This window comes from Stenella coeruleoalba (assembly GCF_951394435.1).
Source record: "Stenella coeruleoalba genome assembly, chromosome: 1".
Classification (NCBI taxonomy): domain Eukaryota; kingdom Metazoa; phylum Chordata; class Mammalia; order Artiodactyla; family Delphinidae; genus Stenella; species Stenella coeruleoalba.
This window is the reverse complement of record NC_137169.1, coordinates 13,670,852-13,690,941: the sequence shown is the minus strand read 5'-3', so window position 1 is coordinate 13,690,941 and position 20,090 is coordinate 13,670,852. Positions and strand designations below refer to the sequence as shown.

The window sequence follows — 20,090 nt, the reverse complement described above, 5'->3', positions numbered from 1 at the left end:
CCATAAAGACAAGACCCCACTGTTCTTACTCAGTGCTCTAGTCCCAATGCTTGGCACATAGTAGATGCTCAAGAAATAGCTGCTGCATAAGTGAACATCTGTGTCCAGTGCGTTAAGTCCTAGGGTAGAGTTCTGAGTATTTTAAGATGCCTGGGTCATGGTGATTGCATGAAGAAAAAGATGGAAGGGAAAAAAGGATGAGGAAATGTCTCTGGGGGTGACACTGCAGCTGACTTTGGAGGGCAAGTCGGAGTTTGCCAGATGGAGCGGGTAAGGGCGTCGTGGGCAGAGGAAGTGGCATTTGCATTGGCATGGGGGTGGGAAAGAGCGTTGGCATGTTCCAAGAACTGCATATAGGCCGTATGATTCCACTGGTGGGCCCATTTGGGAACGTGGTAGGAAGCACGGCTGGAGAAAATCAGTCAATGGAGCTTGAATCAAGAACCTTGCGAGCCGGGCCAATGACCTTGAACTTGGTTCTTAAGGCAATGGGGAGCTCTTGCGAAGTGTGGGGCAGCCATAGTGTGTTTTAGAAAAGGGCCAGGCTGTGCCTGTCTGCATCGGGGTGACTGTGATGACCCTGGGGACATCTCTGAGCCTCTTGGGAAGAGGATACAGTCATTCTTCATATAAGGACGACACACCCAACCCAGAAAAGGTGAGGAAAGGAGGAGGAAGGACTTAGGAGGGAGAAGCGTCCTGAGCTGGTTTTCTGGGAAACATCTCTCATTTCAGTCATGTTCTTTTATGTCACTGGTGTGCTGGAGCGGAAGTTCACCTTTAATTCTCCTCCCACAAGTTAAGTCAGCCCCCTTGTCATTTAAACCCAGCAGGGCTCAACTAGGCAGAGTCGGCTGGAACTTACACTCTGGGCTTCATACAGCTCTGGCGCCCACTGGCTCAGAGGGCCCGACAGCATCTCGGGCTGGGATTTCTACCCTGATGAGGAATTGCCCAAGCCCCACCCCGGGGAGCACCTGGCCGTGCAGTGCCAGCCTCTTCCACCAGCCCAGGTCTGCTGGAGGAGAGGAAAGGAAGGCGGGGGGTTGGCTGTAAAATGGGAAAGAGCACGTCCTATAGAGACCATCTCACTTCATCCTGTCATTTTACTGATGAAACTCCTGAGGCTCAGAGAGGGGAAGTGATTTGCTCAAGGTCACACAGCAGGACATTTTGCCCCCAGGCCCCTGCTCTTTTCTTTTCTGTGCATTTGTTAAGTGTGGACAAATCAATGTGTCTACCTTGGACCTGCCAGTCTACCCTGTCTTCTCTTCACGACCATCCAGTGGGACAGCCTGTTACAGGTGGCGTCCACATGTGCTCCAACAGGACATCTTGTTATTTGGGCATCCACTCCAACTGTTGGCACTCTCCCCGTCACCCCACCAACGGTCTGGGAGCCAAGAGCCCTTATAAGCCTTGTGTGAGCACCTCTAGGCAGAGAAACGGGCTCATTGCCAGTATCAGACACCTGATCTTAATTCCCCAAAGAGGATAGATTTCTCTGGTCAGAACACCTTCCCTCATGCCAGAGTGAGTGCTGAATTGCTGCCAGAGCAAGCCGTTCCTTTCCCCCCTCTTACCTCCTTCTCCCGTCCCACAGTCTGTGCACACAGCTGGGCTGGCTGGTCTGTGGCATCTGGACTAAGCCCATCCCCCCACCGCTCTTCCCATCTAAAGCTGAATGCAGTGCCCCTGCCCGCCAGGTCCCTGGAAAGCTCAGGGACCACAGGCTTCCTGTCACAGCCTTGCAGCCCCTTGGTCTCCGAGACCCATCCTGAGTACCACCTTGGTGACCCGCAGGTGGAGGTAATGACGCCCTCCACGTTTCACCCTCACAAGCCCTGCACACCTGCTGTTGCTATGGTTGAAACTTTTAGGGGGTGTCACAGACCCTTTTGAGAACATTCGGTCCCTTTCCACTAAAAAAATGTACGCAACATACTGGGCATACTTTCTGGGGATCCAAGCACCTCCAGAAGCCTATCCACCCCCGCCCTAGGGATCCAGAGATGCCACATGAAGACTCTGGTCCAGGGCCTGTGGGTACCACGGCACACATGGGAGAAGCAGATAAATAAACCTCAGCCACAGACGCAAAGACAAGAAGGACTAAAACACCAGGCGATACCTCACTGATCAAAGAATGTACAAATGCGGAGGGAACATACGCTGGAGGATCTCTGAGCTCTGCCTGATGAGCGAGGTCAGAAGGCTACACAGAGAAGGGAATGAGTAAGACGTGGCCAGGCGGAAAAGAGGATAAAGGGACATGAGTGAAACCTATTCCTCCTGCACTGAGGGTTTGGCTTTTCTGTAGGCATCTCCTTTGTTTCACACAAACCCCTGGGAGATGCTTATGGGGAGCCAATCAAGCCCATTGGCTAGATGAGGAAACAGATCTTTACAATTTAATGACACCTGGACTTGGAAGCTCTCCCCTGGAGGGAAGAGGGTCCTTCTTTGCATCTCCAGCCTCATGTACCTTGTACTGAGCAGGGTTATGTGAATGGCTGTCATCCACAGGCCACTGAGTTAACTGGATGATTAGAGCTGGGATGTTTCCTCCAAATACCAAATGCATTGCTGAATCACCCTAGACTCCCCTAAACTCTTCCACATCCTTGAATAGGAGGGTGATGCTGCCATCAGTTGCGGATTGCAAGACGGGGCAAGTGTGGAATAGATAATGTCCTTGGTAGCTTATGAACGACATGCAAACGGAGATGGGCCAAACAGAAGCAATGGTGTCTTTATGTTATCTGCAAGGTTTGTCCAGAAGTTCAAGGTCAAATCCTTTTAATACTCAAAACCGCAAGGCTATTCCACAGCTGGTCTTAGCACTTCCCTCAGCCCACTGAAGCCAGGCTTCTGCCCCCACTAACTCTGAGGGGGCTGCTTTGGTCCAGGACATTCCTCGGTTATTTTAAGTCCTCCCACTGCAACCTGGAGGCAGCTGACTATTCTCTCTTTCTTGGATTACTTCCTTCCTTCGGGATCTGGGCACCCCACTCCGCCAGCTTTCTTTATATATCTTGCTGGCTGCTACTTCCCCATCTCTTCACTGATTTCCTTTCCTGTCTCTAAATCTTGAGTGCCCAGGGTCCACACTGGGTGCTCTTCTGTTGCGCCCTCCCTGGGGGCATCATCTCATCCAGGCCCATGGCTTTAGATCCATCCACACCTGGATGACCCTCAAGGGTAAATCTCCTGTCCTGACCTCTCCCCAGGATCCCAGATTTAGCTTCCCCTGCTGCTTTGCCCGCTCCATCTCCATGTCTTAGAAGCACTTGGAACGTACCATGGCTGATAAAGAACCCCTTCCATCCTTCTCCTCCGCCTACCCTCCCAGTTTCAGGAAACAGCGCCAGCCCTCACATCTAGCTGCAAAAGCTCGAAAGCCAGGAGCCATCCCGCATCTTCCCTTTCCCCCCACCCCCCTGCACATGTCAGCAAGCCCTTGGGACTCTACCTGCAAGTCACAGCAGAAGTTCTTTGCCCTCCTATCCTCTCCACCACTGCCCTCCTGGTACTCACCAAAGGCACTGCCACCTCCTGCCTGAACTGTTCTAATAACACTGCTTCCAGTCTTGCCTCCCATGGTCCATTCACCCAGAAGTGACCTTTAAGTAAAGCTAACCATATCCTGTTACTTCCCTGCTTAAAGCCCTCCAAAGTTTCCTGCTGCTCTTAGAATCACTCCAGACCCAGTTCTCTGGAGCTCAAAGTCTGGCATGAATGGTCCCGCTCATCTGTCTCACCTCATCTCTTAACTCTCCCCCGTTCACTTCATTCCAGCCATGCAGTGGGCTCTCTTTCTGTTCTTTGAACATGCAAAGCTTGCTCCCAACATAGGTCCTTTGCATGTGCTCTTTCCTTTGTCCAGAATACTCCGTCTCCCCACTTTGGCATGGCGGGGTCCTTGTTGCCTTTGAGGTCTCAGCTTAAATGAGAGTCTTTTCCTGACCAGCGAATCCCTTTCCATCCCATCATTCTATTATAATTGTATGTGCCCTTATCATTATCCGGTATTTTCTTGCTTGTTTATCTTTTTAACTTCTCGCCCACCCCACCCCCGCCAACTCCCCCACATGAGCTCAGGATCTTGTTCTCTTGTTCCTTGATGCTCCCCCCAGTGCCTAGAACCATCCGACTCAGTACCCACGTGCTGAATTAATGTTGAATGGGTGAATGGAGCAGCTCCCTCTAACAGTTTCCCGAACACCAGGACTCGGTCCCTGCCTGAGCCGAGGGCATTATAATCACCTGAGGGAGCTTGTTAAACGTACAAAGACCCTGAGGCTCCAATCCAGGGGATTCTGATTCAATAACTGTAGGGTGAGGCTCAGCTATCAGTATGTGTTTACAAGTCCCTCTGGAAATTCTAAGGAGCAGTTAGAGTGGGCAACTCCTGCCTCTTGGCAACCAAACGTCCATTAAAAACCAAGAATTGGGTATGCAATAGTTGCAATTCACACTCTGACCTCTAGAGGGAGCTTAAAGCTGCTCCCATCACTCCACCCCAAGAAGGAGGAGCTGTCTGACATGGGATGGATACAATCTATGGTTGAGGGTGGAATACAAAGATTGCAATGGAACTAGACTCAGAAAGATGCTTGTCTCCTCCTTATGTGGCACTACATTTATTGTACAATCAGCTGTCCTTTGGTGGGCCTTCTCGCTGGTACTTTCTCTTTCCTCTTATGTGACTGGTGTGATAAAATTAGGTATGGGACATTCCCCATCAGGGAAAGCCTGCTCCTTTGTGAGGCTAGGGGCGAGAATGGAGAGCTGGATAAGGCAGCTCAGCCAGTGTAGCCCTGGCTCAGTGTAGAAGGCTTCTTGTCTTCCTTTATCTCTTCCTCCTCCATATCTTGGAGCTGTAAGACCTGTGAAGGGGGTAGCAAGGAGCAGCCAGGTTGAAAGGCTGCCAGGATGGGCTCCAAGCCAGGGGCCCCTCCAAGCCAAAGGCTGCCAGGATGGGCTCCAAGCCAGAGGGGCCAAAGGAGTGATGCAGCCCAGTTCTCCGGGACTTGGGCCCTAGTCTCTACTCATCACCAAGACTGTACCTGTCTTCTTGCCCTTATGATATCATTAGACTGTAATGTCCCTTTAGGATCATCATTTTCCATTTTGTTTCAGACAACAAAACATTTTGAAGGACTGAGGCTAAGAGAGGGCCCGGGCCAGTAAAGGCATTTTGAAATAGCTTCTGGCTTCAGGGGGAGCTAAGATCCATTGAAAGGGCTTAGCTGTGTGACGACCTTCCAAGAATCAAATCCAGTGAGTTCACCAGCAGAACCACATAGCGGCAAAGAGGGCACACGCTTTAAGTATTATCTCTGCCTGTCTGTGTCGGCAAGGCAGGTGGTAGGCTGGATCTCAAGGAATCCTATTTTGGTGATCTTCCCACAACACATTCCACTCTGATTCTATAACTTCCCTCTCTGGGATCCCTTGTTACCAAGAGACATGAGAGGACGGTGGCTGCCATTCGTTCAACAGGTCCCATCATGAGTTTTTGTTGAGCGGAATAAAAGGATTGCAGTGGCACTGGGCTTGTTTGGTTGCAGACATTATCTCATTTATGCCTACAATGTAGGTGGTTTCATGCCCAATTTCAGATGAGGTTTCTAAAACAGAAAGATTATGTCACTGCCTGAAGCCACATGCCCTGAACAGGTATGCAGGTATTCTGACGCTGAAGTCCTCTCTCCCTACCTTACCCTTCCCAGCCTCCAGGCTTAATCCTTTCTCTAATGGTTCAGAGCAGCCATAAACCCTCACTGCCCAGGCAACCAGCAGAGCCCTAGGGCGGGAGCTCGCCCCAGGCCAGGCAGCATCTTGGAGGAGGAATCTCCACCATTAAACAAACACTCAGGCACACGTTCCCCACAATGTGAAAGAGGCGAGATAAGGGGCTCTGAAGTTATCACTCTTTGTAGATCTCCTTCTCTCTCTGCCTTGCTCTGTGGCTCTTTTCTGTGGCCTTGTAACCTGAGCCCAGCACAGCTCTTGGGAACCAATTGTGAAGGAAAGAGAGGAAACAAAGGAAAGATGATAAAAAACTGCTGTGAAAGGTTAAATTTCCAGGATCCTCTGTGGCTGTTTAATGGATTTCTATGATATAAACAGACCTTTGGCTTTGCCTGTTGGGCAGGTGACCTCCAAGTAAATGAGTTTAGACAGCGTTCCCTAATAAGAAATGTTCCTTTTTTTCCAAACTCCACAAAGCTCCCTGAGTACACAAGGACTCACACTCACTCCCCAGGCAGACAGATACGATCAGCTAGACACAGATGTCCACCCGAAATGGCAGTGGGCTACCTGGCATGGTCTGTCAAAACGTGCGTGTGTATTTCCACCTCTAACATTTGTTCATGTAACAAATATTTACTGAGATGACTCTCCGCTAGGTGTTGTTGATATAATGGGGAAAAGACGTGGCCTTTGTGCTTGAGGTGCTCACGGCCCAGTGGGCAGACAGATATTTTGACATAATGAGGTAAGAGCTGGAGTATAGACCCTCAAAGAGGAATCAGGGAGGAGGAAGCGTCTAGAACTTTCTGCAGAAGTCAGGGAAGGCAACATGAGCTGACACAGTCTTTTTGGATGGCCTCAGTGTCTTCATCTGAAAAACAGGCTTAACAATACTACCAACCTCAGTGCCAGCATGAAAATGAAATGCAGGCATGTACGTATAGCCCTTAATCCAGTGGCCGGCACAGAGTAAGGTAACATCAATAATGTTAGTCACTCAGATTAGTATTAGCAGAATTACTGAAGGAGTCCCCAAATTTAGGTGTAAATGGATAGAAATGATTAAGTAGAGGATATTATTTATCATTTGTTTTCTATAACCAGGTCCCAACCTTAATGCTAGAATAGTTTGGTTGTTAGGCGACTGCCTCCTACTGGCCAAGCGTGGAATTGCATCCCTACTCTATTAGCGGCTGTATATTTTCTAGGGAAAAAGGAAAGGTATGTGCCTGAGCTCTGAAGAAGCCTGGGAAACTCAAATCTGGGAGGGGAACCCATGCAACAGTGAAGAAAACGTGGGAGATGGTGAAAAGGCTGTGAAGCATCCTTAAGTTGAACAGGACTTTGATAGATGACTAAGATGCCAGCACCTCAGGGGCCTGAAAACTTTCTTGACATCTTCTCTATGTTTTCAAAGACATCTTTTGAGAATGATAAGCCCTCTTCCAACCCCCCATTCCCCGCAATCCAATGATGGCAGGTTACACAACAAATAAAATTCATTTTTCTGAAATTCACTTTACAGTGAATTTGCCTAGAAAGCTGGCTCAGTGAGCAGTCACTTTCAGTCCCTTGCCAGGAAAGTACAGTACATTCCAAGGAGGGGCCATAAAATTATTTTTCAAATATTTACAGCAGGCTGTCCAATAGAACTTTATGTGATGATGGAAATATTCTATACCTGCTCTGTCCAATATGGTAGCCACTAATCCTATGTGGCAAGTCTGACTGAGGAAACAAATTTCTAATTTAATTTGATTTCATTAAATTTAAATAGCTACATGTGACAAGCGGTTACCATATTGGTCAGCACAGACCCAGGGGCTCTGATCATGTCCACTTTCTTGAGGCTATTCTAGAATTTTGTCATCTTTTTCTATAATTTGGCCTGACCATGGGGCAAGGTGTCCAAGGTGCAGGCCCTGGCCACTTCCTCCTATTTCCCTGCCCACCTACCCCATCCCCAAGGGGTCCATAGGCCAAGACCTTCCCAAATGATGAGACAGTGTTCTTGTTAACCCCGAGGGGGTGATCCCTTTTGCTTCACACAATTCCATCAGCTCCCCCAATTTACCCAAAGAATCCAATCCACTTGCTTCTGAAAGCTTCGGAGAGCTTAGGATGACCCCGTTGGTAAGATAACGTCTTTAGGACCAGAGGGGAGGCTGCTGGGCTTGACACATGTTTTGGGCCATTTTGTGCCCACTGGGCTGAGTGGGCAGAGGCAGCCTCCTCACAATGCCCTGCTTTTCCCTGCTAAAGGGATTGGAGACACAGCCCCGGCTGGACCTGTGTAATCTATTCATTTCCTTCCAAGCCGGGCTCTGTAAGCTCTTTCATGAAGGATGGGCAAAGGAAGCTGGGGAGGGAAGCAGACACACGTACAGAAAACAAACAACGCTCGGCAGCTCCCTGTTTGGGAGGGTGGGCAGCTGGGGGAAGACAGACATGGGGGGGATAAAGCTGTGGGGGCTTGTCTGGGGGGGATCCAGCTGGGGAAGGAAACTGGGGTTTCCACTGCTGCTTCTCCCACACCCTCCAGAAGCCCTGCCCTGGCTTTGGCTCCTGGAGCCCCCGTCTCGGTAAGCTCTTATCTCTCTGTTCAGCTGGCTCCTTGGGAAAAGAGGTGATAGGTGTCAGAAGGCCAGAGTGGCAGCAGGCAAAGAGAGAACTGACAGCATGGAGCCATTTCCCTGGAATTTGCTTCCGTCCTCTGCCCCATCCTCACCATCATAGACAGGGCATGCAGGGCTCCCCTGGTCCCAGGGAGAATACCAAGTCGGCTGAGCCCACTTCCTCAGTCCAGCTACAGAATCAAAAGGGCCCAAGTATTTGGCTCCTGTGGGCAATTTGCATGTGATTTGCATACATCTGCATCCCCACCCCCACCCTCATTCCAGACGCTCTCAGTCAAAGGATGTAAAATGAAATAAAATAAATTAATTAGTGCAGCCTACCATAGCCTGATATGCAGGGCCTGACACCCGTAAGAGACTTAACTGGTGTTCAAAGCGATCAATGTGATCGCAGGCCAGGATGGAGATGGGGGAGCAGTGAACGAGGGTGCTCAGCTCTGGGGCAGAGAAGGGGAAGGGGAATCTGTCTGCACTGGAAGCTAGGCATCTCGTCCTGCCCCAGCCACGCCCCTGGTCTTCAGAGAACACCGACGTGAGCCATGTGGAAGCCTGCTCTTGGTTTCCTACACCTCGGTCTGGCACTGCTGTTGCCCCAGCCCTGGTAGCTACTTCTGCAGGGAGATTTTCACTACTGATGCGGGAACATTTGATTTCAAACGAGAGCGAAGAGAGTTGCTTCAAAGGATGGGAAGGCAATGAGATGCCTATTGGTATTTTCCTGTTTTCAAGCTCCCTCCCACCTTCACTCCTATTAACTGTTCCCATCGGGTCTCTGTATTTCTCTCAGCAGGTCTCTCACTACCCCTCACTCAAGGCTGAGGAAGAGATGCAGTACCATCCTCAGCAGTGAGCTGGAGTTAATTTATCCCAGTCCTCTGCCAGGTGCTAATGAGATGCTCACAGCGTGTGTCGGCCAAGCAGTTCCCGTATCACGTACACACACCTCTTAGTGATTCAGTTCATGGTACTATTTAACATATGTCTTGACTTTCTCTAGGCCCATTGATTTATCCAGGATGGAAACCTCTTCTAAAGCCGGGGCCCTGTGGGGATCCAACTGTCGGAGGCGATTCTAAGTAGGAGGGGCTACGATGCTAAGATGGGGAACAATGATGTGGGTTAAAAGGAGCCCAGGTCACCGCACCCAGCAAAATAGCAATGACCAGCAAATGATGACTCAAAGGCCAAGAAAGGAACAGTAACTACAGGACGGTTCAAAGCAAGACTGGACCAAGAGCAAGGAGGGAGCCCAGCTCCGAGTCAAGGCATTGAATGGTGAGTGGCCTCCAGCAGGATCCTCTAACATTGGGTTTCCTGGCACCGCACCGTGGGTGTGGCAATAGCTTGAAGGAGCAAAGGAACCAGTTCTAGATGCCTCATCCCCAAGCTGCGCCCACCCAACCCCCCACCTTCCCCCTCCTCTCCCCACTCCCCACCCCCTACTTCCACGCTCCTTCCAGAGCAGTTACACTTGACTGTGTCACCCATTGGTTTCACTTGAAGAAAGGGCAACACAACTTACAAAGCCTAGGGAAGTGTTGGTTTTAGATCGGGGGCCGGCAAACTAAGGCTGGTGGACCAAGTCAGCCCACAGTCTGTTTTTGTATGACCCATGAGCCAAGAACATTTTTTTTACCTTTTTCAGTGGTTGAGAAAATTAAAAAGGAGAAGTAGATTTTGTGACACGTGAAAATTACATGAAATTCAAGTGTCCTTGAATAAAATTTTATGGGAACCCCGCCATGCCCTTCCATCGGCATGCTGTCTGTGGCTGTTTTCACACTATAACAGAGCTGGGTAGTTGCGACAGAGACCATATGGTCCCCAGAGAGGAAAATATTTACTATCTGGGCCTCACCGAAACATTTTGCCACCCCCTGTTGTAGCTCATGGAAGAGCAACTCTCCGCCTAACCCGTACCCCAGATGGCGGTACCTGGCTCTGTGCAAATCTGAGTGCGGCATTGCAAGAAAGTCAATGCCAACTGGACCTTCTCCTGAGCCCAGCCAGCCCCGACTCCCTTGTGGCAAAGGGAGACCAGGCTGGGATGCCCAGTCCAGACACATAGAAATGTCTATCGGTGGCTAAAAAGGCCAACACTTGTTTCCATGACCCAAAGCTGGTTCTCCTGTTGCCAACACCTGGGCCTCAGGCAGGTGGGCATCTCTCAGACCTCCTTAGACCTTGGGGTGCCAGACATGTGGACTAGTCCTAGGTGTAATCGGATTAGAAGGCAGACTATGTCTGTAATTTGATTTTTAAGAAGGCAGGGAGCTGTCCTCTTCTCTCTCCCCTGCGAAAAACATCACCCAAATCCTCATGCCCCAAATTCCACCCTTCGGTTCTCTTTAGTTACACTGTAATCAGGGCCTGCAGCATTCTTAGTAACCAATACTAGGTACTGTTGGGGTTTCCTGAACATAAGGGCATGTTAGGGACACAAAAGACGTCAGCACGAGATAGAAACTGAGGGCAGAAGAGAAATAGATACCTGGGCAAAAGGATCTTCCAGGAGGGGTTCAGCAGAGGATGGGGACCTAGCAGAGAGCACAGGACAGCTCAGGGCTGGTTAGGGCTCATATAAGGCCAAACCCGCGAGGATCTCCAGAGAGGCTCTGGGGACTCTACCCTCAGCCCTGGCCATAGGTACAGAGGGGACAGTGGGGGTGACTTACCCGGTACCACACGATCTCACGCATGCGGCCATCTGTCTTGAAGTTACACTTCAAGGTCACAGCATCACCAGCCACCACGGGTGGGAGAGGCTCAATGTTGACAGTCAGGTAGCCTATGGAAGAAAGGAGATGGGGTGGTGAGGGCATGAGCTGATCTGGAGGGCTGGGCTGACAGGTGGGGTGGGGGAAGGAGCCGGCAGAACTGTAGGGGGCGCTGTTCGCACTGTGGTCTATGTGAATGGTGATGGCGGGCCTGAGTGGAGCTCATCACCCTCTTCTACCTTCTCATCGATGCCTCCCTTTCTGAGAAACTTCCTGGCTCCCATGGATCCCTCCAATCCTGAAAACACTTCTTCTTGGGATGAACTGTCCCATGAAAGTAGGACCGGTTGGCACCTGGAGGAAGTGCCTCAATGTATTTCTACAAGATACCCCAGAGAAACGGGTCTGTGGTCCAACACTGCACCTCCATCCCCGCTTTTAGAAAGTCGCAGTGTGCATGAGCTTTGTAGGAAATGTACATGTTGAGATGCATTTAATCTAGTGCTTCCAAACGTATTTGAATACGGGTGCTCAGCCATCCCTTAAACCCCACCAGCATCTCATGCAGCCAGGGTCCCTGGAACATCGGGATATGGTGTTCTAGGCACCCATCCCCCTCCACTCCCAGCCTCATACAATGACTCCTGGTGAGAAGGGAAGAGAGAACTGGGAAACTGGCGTTTGCTTCCTGAAGCCCCAAATCTCCCATCAAGCACACCCTGACGCCCCAAAGGAGATGCAGTTCCAACCCTGGGCCATGGCGGTGGTGACGGTGGTCGCGGGGGGGCGGTGATAACAGGCTGACTGCCTGGGAAGGAGTCTCAATTGTCTGCAAGCACAGATGATGCTTCTCACCCCCCAGCTGTCCCCGGAATCCCTGCCCAGCTCCCAGGAGCTGGGGCTCTTCTCCTGCCAGATACACCCCGGGCGACACTGATGCCTTCACACCGAAGTCCAGCCTGCTGAGTCCTCTGACCCACCCCCTCTGCCTCCCAGGGCCCCATCCTCAGGGCATGGTGCCCACTGCAGCTCCATGAGGGACCTCATTCTTGGGCTGATCGTCCAGGCTCATTGGATTGGCTTCCTGCTGGCTGATGTCCAGCCATTGATCTAATGGAGCAATCCAGTCTGATTGTCTTAATGAGAAAACTAGCCAGAACGGATTGGGGGATTTGAGTTGTGCAGGCAACCTAAGCAGATGGAGCCCAGGTGTCTGACCCCTGCCTGGAGCTTCATGGTTACAACACGCTACGGAAAAAGAAGAAAGAAAGAAAAAAGAATCAACCTAGAGGGGATCAATTTGGAAACTCGAGGCAGACTTGACCTGTGCGGTCCAAGGCTTCAGGTCCCAATACCCAGGGTAAGGGGGTAAACCCGGGGCTCACCCCCAGGGGGCGTCTAACTTAGACCGAAGGTCAGGCTTGCAGGGAGCCCCACAGAAGACACATGGCCCGTGAGAGCAGTGATCAAGCTAAGCAGAAGGAAGGACCCATCTTCTGCCCCCTCCTCTCCTCATTCACTCTGCCCCAGAGTGTGCTCCCACCTGCTCTGAGCAGGCCCCGGGCAGGAAGCAGGATGGCTTGAGCATGGCCCTGCCCTCCAGGGGCCTACAGTGGAGGGACAGATTCACAAGACGATCACACTAAGCGGGCGAGGGTAATGGTAGGATTACGGCGAGGGACTGGGGGAGGGGAGAGGGGAAACCTGGCCCAGGCCAGATGATCCGAGAAGTCCCCAAGCCCAGCCAGTGCCAACCCATGACAAACAAGGAGGCCACCTGCAGGGGGATGAACCCCAATGGGAGGGGGCATGCTGGGGAAAGCCAAGTCAAGTGTGAAATAGTAATAACGGCTCACACTTCCACGGCGCCCACTGTGCCACACACTGGGCTCCGTGCTTAATACACACTGACTCGCTTAATTTTCACAACAATCCTAGGAGAAAGGAACTAGTATTATTCCGACTTTCCATGGGGAAACAGAGAGGCAAAGTAACCTGCCAGGATCACAGAGCTGTAAGTGGCAGAGCTGGGATTCAAACCCAGACCTTCTGGTTCAGTTATGACCACCACGCTACACACAGCTAAGGATGGGAGAGGTGAGAATGGGCCAGCAAACTTTTCCCATCCAGCCCTGGGAAGGATGGGAGTGTGTTGCTGGGGGACCATGGCAGGAGACCAGGACCTGATCCCCTCTGCTACAGTTCCCAGCCTTGGGATGACCCCCCTGCCGCCGCCCACCTTCCCAGCAGGGCTGGGATGCATGTCTCACCTTTGGAGCTACAGCTAAGATGAGCATCAACCGTCCAGATGGCTGAGGAGCTCAAGAACAGAGAACGGCCCCTCCCACCAGAAGGCGGTGGAAAGGACACATTTTCAGATGTATAAATCTTCCAGCCAGCCCAAGGCGGGTGCAGATGGTGCATGTATGTGAGGCGGGCCAGGGCGGGGTGCCAGCTTGCAGGGTCACCGTTTCTTGGCGAGCCCTGAGGGAATCACAGGTGTGAGCCTGGTGGGCACTGGAGGAAGTGGTGGAAACTCTGGTGACTGGTGGTCGTGCTGGGAGCGCCAACAGGTGTAGCAGGTGTCTGGGGCACAGGCTTCACAGGGGCAGGCCTGGGTGAGAGCAGAGAAAGCCCACCGCATAGCAGAGAGAGGAGGTCCTTGGGATACCGGAAGAGGAGAATTAAAAGGTGGGGGCATGGGGGTGTTTCTGACCCCTTAAGACAGTATTTTCTGGCTTGTTTAGAGAATGAGCCGCTAATAGACGTATCAGGCAACAAGATTTCCATTATCAACTAAGTGTGAGAAATTTTGGTTTAAACAAAATTAAACATGGTTCTTCCCTTCAAAATGTCTCAAAACTTTCTCTCCTTCCTTCTATCTGTCTTGCCTTCTTCCGTAAAAATTATTGAGAATCTATTCGGTACCAGGTACTGTTCCAGGCACCAGGGATACAACAGTGAAAACAGGCAGGTCCTGCTCTTGGCAGACGATGGTCCAGCAGAGGAGACGATAATCAAAGGAACAAATGATGAGAAATATGTCAGGTGGTGATAAGTGTAATGAAGAAAAGCAAATCAGCGTAAAGCAAGGGAGAGTAATGGGGGAGGGGCTGCTGTGGACAGGGCACGACCCAGGAGGCTCCCTTGAAAGGGCCAGAATAAAGGAAAGTGTGAGCCATGTGTGACTCTAGAGGGAGAGAATTCCAGATGGAAGACGCCACACGTGCAAAGGCCCTGAAGCTGGAGTGTGCTTGTGATTCTCCAAACTTGGGCGGTGGTGGGAAACTTTTTTGTAACATTGTACACTCTGGAGCCCATTGTAGGATTACAACCAGGGCCAGCACGAGGGTGGGGCAAGCGAGATGCCTAGGGTGCCAGGCTTAAGGAGGCGCTCACTCCCGCTGCAGGACCCTGAGCCTCATTTGCCACTTCCTAGCTCCCACCCTGCTAGAGTCCTTTGGAACAAACACTAGGAAACACCTCTCTCGGAAAGTGACTGTGTCTCTCATTCCCGAGGTCCTTGAAGTCACAGAGGGAGGGGCATGGGGGCGAATCGCTCAGAGCGGAGGTGTCTCCTCTTCTCAGCTCCCCTGGGAGGGGCGGAGGGGGCGTGCCGGGCCGCAGAGCAGGCAGGAGGCCTCCGCGTTAAGGACTAAAACCTCCTTCCCTGGGCGCATGGCGCTTTCCAGTTTCTCCCAGAACTTTCACTCGCGTTTTTCCATCGGCTCTTGGCACAGCCTGCGCGTGTCTTCCTGGTAAGACGCTGCGATTACTGCGTATGTCGCGCTGGAGTGTAATTGTCTGTTTGCACATCTGCCTCTCCTTCTGGGATGGGAGTTTCATTAATATCAGTAGAGTATTCAAATGAGAATATGAGTGATGCTTTTTTGAGCTTTCTTCTGGGCGGGCGGTCTCAGTGCTCATGTCACCCTGTGAATATTTCTGTCACAAAGGAGGAACAGCAGTTCATGGGGGTGAAGGGCCTGGCTCAGTACTGCTGCCGTGTAAGCAGCAAAGCCGGGATCTGAACCCAGATCTGTCCGAGTTCGAGCGAGGCCAAGCTGTCCACCACGTTTGCTACCGCCGCAGCAGAGTCACGGGACTTGCTGAGGTCATGTGAGGATTCGGGGGGTTGCCCGCCATTGGCCGCTGCATTGAATGTATCCTCATCAGAGGCCTGGCTCTCAGATGGGGTAGATGATGACGGAGAGAGGGAGACTGCAGACACAGAGGTCCGGGGTGAGATCAGGTCCCAGCGAGGGATGGGGGCAGAGGGGAGACCCCACTCCCTCCAGGCTCGAGAGCCTCACAGTGAACTGTGGGATCCCTAGACCTTTCCTACCCAAGGCCTGGAGAAGCCTCAGGCAATGCATGGGCTCTAAGTCTTGGGTTTGGAGGTAGGATCACTGGCCGGGGGAGGGAAGGAGAAGCAGGTGGCAGGGTGATTTTCTGACATATGTACCAGGCAAGGATTGCATCAGCCCTCGTCAACACCTGGATCACAGGTGAGAACTCACCTTCCCAGAAACAGACACACGGGAGAGGGGATAACAAGAGTTCATGGCCAAGGAGTTTTTTGCAAAAGAGAAACCCAGGGAAAGTTCTCCTCTAGGTCTAACATTCCTCCAGCTCCTTTTTCACAAAATCCCATCATCTTCCGAAGATTCCGTGTTGGTTCTTTCTCTGAAAATACCCTCCCCCTCACTTTCCTTGCTTCTCCCACCCACATGCTTCCAACAAATCTGAAGTCAGTTATCTGGTTCAAGTTACTAGCCCCACCACTCAGTCTTAACCTGGGCAAGTTATGTGGCCTCCATGGGACTCCGTTTCCCCATGTGTAACGTAGACGTGGGAACAATCACAGGGTCCAACATGGTGAAGCACGTTCTAGGAGTTTGTTCATCACCAGCCCTGCCCACAAGGGGGCACCCCTGAGCAGGGTGAGGCATCCCCATGCTCCCTCGTCCCCCAGTCCCCATTGTCCAGTTGAGGAAGGACGGTCCTGGGATGGAAGTGGGAAGAGTGGGGTCTGACATTGGAAGCTGGTCATGGAGTAGGAGATTCAGAAATGTCCAGCTCAGCCAGACATCCCATCTGGACCGGGATCAGAGCCAGAACACCCACCAGGAGTCCTCTACAAAGCAGAGGACAGAAAACCAAAGGGAGGAGATCCAAAAAGCCCCATGCTGCCAGGATCCCTGAATCAAGCCCCTGAGCTGGTGAGAAGGGGCCGCTGAGCAGGCAGGGGTGGGGAGAGACGGGCTCATCCACCAGCCAGGAGGCAGTGAATCCAGTCGAAAGAGCACAAGAAACGTGAGTTGTGGGCTCAGCTGTGCTGCCAACCAGCTCTGGCACCTCAGGCGGGTTGCCCCTCTCTCTGGGCCTCAGTTTTCACATCGGCAAAATGAGGGGTGAACTGCATTTTCGGGGTCTTCCAGCTCTGATCAACCCCATGTCAGATGTTAACTGAGCCTGAATCCTGACGCCATCGTTGCCTATACAACTCAACGCCATTTCTCCGAGAAGCGAACCTGTCAATGAATCAGCCACCAGCTAAAGATGGAGCTCTTTCTCGGCATTAAATTTGCCACCAATCAGCGTCGATGCGTAAGCCCTCCCCCCGCCCCCACCAAGCACCCTATCAAGAAGCTGGATCAGGAGTGGAAACGGGTTCACCTTAACTAAGCAGTTCATTACCCGGAATGGGGCCATCACTCTCCCCCTCTATCGCTGACAGCAGTTACACCACTCCTGTAAAGATACTTTCAGCCGGCCTTCCCTGGTGGCGCACTGGTAGAGAGTCCGCCTGTCGACGTAGGGGACGCGGGTTCGTGCCCCGGTTCAGGAAAATCCTGCATGCAGCGAAGCGGCTGGGCCTGTAAGCCATGGCCGCTGAGCCTCCACGTCTGGAGCCTGTGCTCCACAACGGGAGAGGCCACAGCTGTGAGAGGCCCGTGTACCAAAAAAGAAAAGATACCTTTAGCAAAATCGCAGGCAATATTTAGGAACCAGGCACCCTCCCAATGTGGTGATGACAAATAGTTCCTCTACCTGGAGACTCTCTTTGCAATATCCCAGCATCACTCCTTTCCCTTTTTCCAGCTCAGGGAGGATGTTTCTAGAGGGCTGGCTCATGTCTGGCCCCAGGCTAGACGGGAGTCAGAGAGGGTTTCCATGGGAGGGGTACAGGTAGTGCAAAGAGGCATGAGTTATACTAGGGTGACCAGGTGTCTCAGTCTCCCCTGGGACCCAGGGGTTTCCTGGAACAGGTGCTTTCAGTGTTAAAACTAGAAAGTCCCTGGCAAACCAAAACAAGTTGGTCACCATAGTTACAATCCCACCGTGGTCCACCATGGCTAAACCACTAGACCTCTTCACCTATTTCAGTCAGAAGGTAAGGATAACAGTCCGTCCCGCTATAAGGATTAGTGAGAGTAAATGCTGCCCTGGTACTTGCCTCCTCGTGGCTGTTCGGTAGATGATGGTGCGACTTAAGGACGTAACTTGTGCGATTAGGATTTGTCTTGGGCTTCCTGCACCCATGGATGCCCTTCAATCATCTTCCACCAGCAGCCAGAGAGCTTTCTCTAAAAGGCATGCCATGGCCTTCATAAGGGCCTTCAGAGCTTCTCATTGCTCCGCAGAAAGAGGCGCAAATGCTCTCTGGGGTGATCGGGCCCAGGCTTGGCTCTCACCCCCTATCCAGGTCCTGCTGTGTTCTGCTCTTCCTCATGTGTAGCCTCAGTCTCCCCTCTGGGCCCCAGCACAGGCTGTCTCCTCTTTCTCAAGCCCTTATGCTTTGCTTGTGTAACTCTGTTCATCCTTCAGGGATTCATGGAAATCTCACTTCCTCAAGAAAAGTATCCTGGCCTCCCCAGGTTATCACAGTTCCCCAAATACCCCTCCCTTCCTATCACTTAGGACACTGAAAATGACTTGTAACGATGTGTTCATTGTACATTCTCAGTGCACAAGGCCACTAACTCTTTCTGTTTGCCATGTTACTTGTGTGCCTAGAACAGTGCCCAGATCCGAGCATGTGTTGAATAAAGAAACACATTAATTCTGCCCATCCTCTAGGCTGTTCTATAGTTAGAGTGGGTGGTGTTCCCAGGAGGGCCTTCTCAGAAGCACCTCTTCCCTGTGGCGCAGCCCAAGCTCAGGGCCGCCGTGACCCCAGGTGCCTTGTGAACCTGCCTCTTTGATCACATCTGCTTGGGTCGATGTTGGTATTCCTGCAGAGTGTCCTCTAAGGCTTCTCACAGAGGTCAGGCAGAACTCCGTCCAACAGAGGAAGTCACCACTGGGCGGTGAGTACCAAGGATGGTAGGACAGAGGGACCTAAGGAGTGAGTCAGCAGACAGCACAGGGGCAGAGCAAAGACCACAGGCTGCGGCATCCATGGACAGCGGCACTGGCTCAACCAGCAGGGCCCTGGGGCAGGAAGGCGGGCGTTCACCCGAGCAGGGTGACTGCCAGAGCTGCAAGGCTCAGAATCAGGGCACAGAGGCGCTGCTGCTGCATCGGAATGATGTCCTGCTTCTCCTGGGAACATTGGGCTGAGCTGGGGTCCCGGTAGCCTCCCCACCAGCAGAGGTAGCCAGGTAGCTTGTAGCAGATGGGTTAGGAACCCCTAACATAGAGCACCACGTTACTGCTTGATGAACCCCTCGGATGTCCTTTGGCCTTCCAAATGAACAGGTCCAAAACTGAAGTGATGTGTCCCCCTCCTTCTCCCCAGTTCAGGGAACACCAGCAAGGCCCGCAGGCTCTACAGAATAAATCCAGAATTGAACTCTACACTACCTTCCTGAGCCCAGCCGCCATTTACTGCTGGTCTATTGTCCTGCCTCCTAGATGGTCCACCCACACTCACCTTTGTCCCTGCCCATCCCTCTGATTTCATCTCCCTTCACCCTCTCCCTCATTTACTCTACCCACACACAATGAACCCTGCTGATCCCTGAATACTTGCTGGTTAGACCAGCAAGACACAGCACTTCCACAAGGGAGCAGCAGAATGACTGTGGTTGGGGGCCATTTTCAAGTTCAAAGACAGCAGAGGATCCCAGGGAGGCCAGGGAGGTGTGTCTGAGACCCTTTCTGGGACTGTGAGAGACCTGAGGCTGGATGGATAAATTTGTCCCATCACATCCCTGACATCTGAACCCAGCTCTGGACAGTTCCCTTAGCCCAGAAGTGCCTATCTTGTGTCACCCAAGTTATCACTTGTTGATACAAAGTAACTAGAGAAGAATCAAAAGCAGTGGACCACCGTCTTTCTATCAGAGGGCAGGGCTGTTTCTGCCAGCAGACTGGGAGCTCCCTGAGGACAGGGACAGTGTCTCACCCTCTTCTGTGTCTGAGAGTGTAGAAGTGGTGCAGAGAACTCAAGGACCCCTCTTCCCTGGGAGAACCAGCTTGGACCACACCGAGACTTGACCTGGGGCAGACAGACAGTCAGGTGGTGGCAGCAGCTCCACCAGCTTTGTTCCACCTGCCAGAGTGGACCGTGGGAGTCAGGGTCACGTAAATTCCTCACGCCACCCTCCCCTTTCTGTGGGGCTCGGATTTATCTCCACGTGATAACAGGAGCTCCATGCACCACCACTCAGGAAGAAAAGAGGTCACCCCATCTCATGAAGATAAATACCATAGCGTGGTACGACAGCCGCCCGGGGCACCCCGCACCATGTACTTACTACAATAATAAATATTATTACAACAACCAATTACTGCAACCATATCTTTCAGGCAGGTATAGAGGGTTCTGTGAAACACACCCTTCCATGCTGGGCTAACAGGTGCTCCCAGCCATCACCTCCTTGTTTGCAGAAATGGGGGCAAGAGGTGGGGCAGAAGATAGAGGGGGGCCTTTGAAGAAAAGAAAATGTCTGAGCAAAGAGGGGAGGTTAATAGCTCATCCGTCTCTAAGATGGATCAATTCTTCCTCTCCAGTAGCTCTCAGAACTGT

At 51.9% G+C, this 20,090-nt stretch overlaps 1 protein-coding gene across 1 annotated transcript in view; it reads right to left on the bottom strand.

Annotated features, from left to right (window-relative positions):
• The window catches only part of IGSF21 (immunoglobin superfamily member 21), a gene marked incomplete at both ends in the record, with an annotated part of 243,056 nt that overhangs the window by 127,016 nt on the left and 95,950 nt on the right, over positions 1–20,090 (bottom strand). The window contains one exon of the mRNA XM_079930265.1: positions 11,072–11,184. Within this exon, the coding sequence (XP_079786391.1) occupies positions 11,072–11,184 (113 nt within the window). The remainder of the gene's footprint in view (positions 1–11,071; positions 11,185–20,090) is intronic.